The sequence below is a fragment of the Physeter macrocephalus genome, unplaced genomic scaffold, assembly GCF_002837175.3.
Source record: "Physeter macrocephalus isolate SW-GA unplaced genomic scaffold, ASM283717v5 random_1235, whole genome shotgun sequence".
NCBI lineage: Eukaryota > Metazoa > Chordata > Mammalia > Artiodactyla > Physeteridae > Physeter > Physeter macrocephalus.
The window spans coordinates 21,202-25,000 of record NW_021146303.1 but is presented as its reverse complement, the minus strand read 5'-3'; the positions used below and the strand labels follow the sequence as shown (position 1 = coordinate 25,000).

The 3,799-nt window shown below is 67.7% G+C and overlaps 1 protein-coding gene across 1 annotated transcript; it reads right to left on the bottom strand.

Annotated features, from left to right (window-relative positions):
- Positions 1–36: 36 nt before the first annotated feature.
- On the bottom strand, positions 37–1,956 carry LOC114485308 (fascin-like; the record flags this gene model as incomplete). The annotated part of the gene is made up of 2 exons (XM_055083406.1): positions 791–1,956; positions 37–252 (listed from the first exon to the last, which is right to left on the bottom strand). Coding segments are annotated over exons 1-2 (1,267 nt in total), but the record flags the coding sequence as incomplete, so codon positions are not given.
- Positions 1,957–3,799: the final 1,843 nt, after the last annotated feature.

The window sequence follows — 3,799 nt, the reverse complement described above, 5'->3', positions numbered from 1 at the left end:
GAGACCGCTCTCTGTCTGCCGCAGAGCAGAGGGTACCGGCCAGGAGACGCGCGGCGGGCGCGGGGCGGGGTGCCTGGCGGGCCGCCATCCGCGCCACGCCGTCCCGGGGCCGGGGCGCGAGCAGGGAGGCCGCCTTCTGGGGCGGCTTCGGCCGGGGCACTGGGCCTGGGGGCGGCGCGGGGGGGTCCTCAGCAGGGGGGACCCGCAGAAAATCGATTCCCTCCCCCGCCCGGCCGCATCTGGTTTTCCCATCTGCAGAGACGGAGCAGGACAAAGGGGGCGAGGGAGGGCCCTGTCGACGAGCCCGCCCCCCTGCTCACAAAGGCCGCGGCCTCGAGCGCAGGGCGGACGCGGGAGGAGGGGCTGGGGGGGGAAGGGCAGACACTCTGGGCGCCCCCCTCCAGCAGAGGCCAACCCCTCCCAGCAGCCAGCGGAGGTGGAGAAAAGCCCGGAGGGAGGGGAGGTGGAAGCGCACCCTGCGGAGATCAAAGGCTACCCCCATCCCGCCCGCCAAAGAAGGCCTTCATGGAGCGGGGGCGCGCCCCGCGCCTGTTGCGACCCCTCGTCTCCGCCCTGGAGCCAAAGGCCCACTGCCGGGGGGAGGGGCACGAGGAAACAGGCGAGGGGCGTCCCCTCCCCACGGGCTAGGCCCGCGGATTCGAGAGAGAGATCTGCGCGCGTAGGGAGGGCCCAGATCAGGCCGAGGGTTCGGAGGGTGGCACAGGGGCGGCGTCTAATCGCGGCCTGGGAGCCCCAACCTCAAGGCGGAGTGGAGGTTATGCAGCGGCACCCAAGGATGGGCAAAGCCCCACCCCTCGCCTCTTCCCGGGGATCGGAGCGCAGGTCCCGCGGCAGGGTGGGGTGGCCCGCGCGCCCAGCGGGGGCGCACCGGGCGTCGCTCGGGATTGCAGCGGCGCCGCGGGCGAGAAAGGGCGGGAGGCTGCGGGGACTGGGGTGGGGTTCGCTTTGTGCATGGCCCGGAGAGGCGGGGGACGGCGTCCCCACTCACCCTGGCGCGTGGACACGTTCCTCTCGTTGGCCGCCTGCAGCACGACCTGGGCGCAGCTCTGCTCCAGGGCGAAGAGCTCGTCCTTGCCCACCTTGGTGGCCTTGCCCGCCTTGAGCGTGCCGCTGGGCCCCGACGGCGCCAGGTAGCGGCCTTCGCAGTCGCGGAAGGCCACCTTGCCGGAGCGGAACTCGAGCGTGTAGCCGGTGGCGGGCTCGGGGTGCGCCACTAGGCGCCCGTCGTGGCGCAGGAAGCGGTGGTCGGCCGTCTGCAAGCTGTAGCGCTGGTCCTGGAAGGCCAGCGTGATGAGCGAGTCGACGCCCCAGGGCACGTCGCGGTCCACTGCGATCTCGTCGGCCGGCCGCGCGCTCAGGTGCGCGTAGCGCTTGCGGGCCAGGCTGTAGATGGTGACCTGGGGGTGCATGGCGATGTGCACGCTCCACTTCTCGGCCGGCGACACGGTCTGAGCGAAGCACGACAGGCGGTCCTCGGTGCCGCCAAAGTAGCGCCGGTGCGCCTCGGACTGCAGCGACCAGCGGCCGTCGTCGTGCGCCACGATGAGAAAGCGGCAGTCGGCACTGGGCACCTCGTGTTCGCAGGTCACGTTGCCATCCTTGTCCGCCGCCAGGTAGCGGCCCAGGTGGCTGCGCAGGCACACGGCTGCGCTGCCCGCCTCGTCGGGCGGCTGTTCCAGCGTCCAGATCTGCTTCTTCTTCAGGCTGCTGGCCGACGCATTCACCTTGAACCCGAACGTCTCGGCAGTCAGGTACTTGTTGCTGCAGTTAATGAGACCGAACTGGATCTGCAGGGCCTCGGCCGTGCCGTTGGCGGTCATGGTGGCGGCGGGCGGGAGGCCGGCGCGGCCCGGGAGGTCGGTGGCGGGTCCCCGCGGCGGCGCCCCGCTCCTTTGTTCAGCTGCCGCGGCCGTGCGCTCACCCTCAGCAGCGCTTTACAAAGCCGGCCCGTGGCGCCCGAGCCCCTTTATAGGCGGGATGACGTCAGCGTCGCGAGGTCCCGCCCCCGCCCCGCCCCGGGGCTCGCCGAGGAGGGGGCACCGGGGCCCAGGGAGCGAACTGAGTCGCGCAGGGGCCCGGAGGGGCGCGGGTGGGGGCTGGGCTCGCCGCGTTCCCTGCTCGGCCGGCCTCCGCAGTACCCCCCTCTTCGGGCCGCCGCCCCCTCCCCGCCAATGCCAAGGCCTCGCCCTCGCAGCGCCACAGCCTGAGGACTCACCCGGAGCACGGGACCCCTCGGAGGCCCCGCACCCCAAGCACAGCCGGGAGGAAGGCCGAGCCAGGTTTGAGGTTGTGATAGAGACGCAAGACCACAGAGCACATCAGTACTAGGCGCAGCGGCCTGGAGGCTCCTCAGAGGAGGTGGCTTTAGAGCAGAGCCTTGAAGGAGCTGAGAGGGGGCCCTCCAAGGGCCTGTGGGCGGAAGAGAGGGGGGCAGGCCAGGAGCTGGGGAGGGGCCTGCAGACCCCGACTCACCCAACCCAGGCCTGCAGCCTCCAGAGCGGGGGCTGCGGTTCCCCGAGGCTTCCCTCCCAGGACACTGCCCTGAAAGCCACCCAGACCCCTCCCTGTGGCCCAGGCACTCGGCCGGGCTGTCCCAAGTAGGTCTCCGTGGTAGTGGCCGAGACAAGTGGCAGTGTGTCCACTCTGAGGATGCAGAAGCCACAGGGTTCTGGTGAGGTTCACCAGGCATAGAGTGAGCAGTGTGCCCTGTTACTGAGCAGGTCAGAGACGTGCTACGTGCTACGGCTCAGGCAGTACAGCCCCGAGGGGCGGAACCCAGGTCTCCAGCCCCAGGGGCCGGCATGCCTCCCACTTGATACCCACCCCCAGGTCCCCACCGCATTGGACGCAGAGCCTGGCACACAGGAAGGGGCAACGCTGGCTACAGCCCTCCTCCTTTAGGACCTCAGCTCTCCATCCTCCTCCATCAACGTGGATATTCCCTGCAGATGCCCACCCCCACCCCTGTAGAGAAACACTTCCCTTTTCTGAGCATCTCCAAAGGCCAAGACTTTTGCTGGGACATTCCCCACATGCCAAGCAGGCCCCTGGAATGCCAGCATGACCACAGGCTTCCCACAAGTTCTCAAGGCCAAAGGCAGAGGGCACTGAACTAGCTCCTGGGCTGGTTGGTCTGTGCCTGTGGCTCCCCCCAGGCAACCTCCTCCAGGAATTTTTATCTTTCAGGGTAATTTCTTGTTACTTTCCCATCATTTGGGTCAAATGGGTTTACTGGCACGTCCTTGAGCCCCAGGCTGGCACTGCCCACAGCATCCCCTCCCACAAAGCTCACCTCTGGAGAGATGAGAAATCAAGAGTCTCTTTTTGAGGTCATCTAATAGGCTTGAAACCCAGGGTCTCGCTGGCTGTGTGACTGTAGGCAAGTCACTTAACCTCTCTGAGCCTGTTTCACCTTTTGTAGAAGAGATACATATCCCCCATCTCAGGGTGGTCTGAGAGTCCCTGAGGGCATGGAGGTCAGCAGACACTGTCCCTGGCCACTCTCAGAACCCATTCCAGTCCCCAGGAAGCCCTAGTAAGGGAGACCCCAACCCTCTGGCCAACTACCAAGGCTCAGAGGAGAGGGAGCTGAATAACTGAAGGTTGGGGGCGGGGTCCATGCTGGCAGCAGAACTGGAGTCTGCTGAGACGTGCCTGCTCGGATGGGGGCTGGATGGCACCTCCCTCTGGCTCTGCAGCTCCCCATTCTGACCCGAGGCCCCCTCCTACAGCTTTGCAGCATGGAGGCCAGGAAGGAGGCTGGGGTTAGGGACTCCTG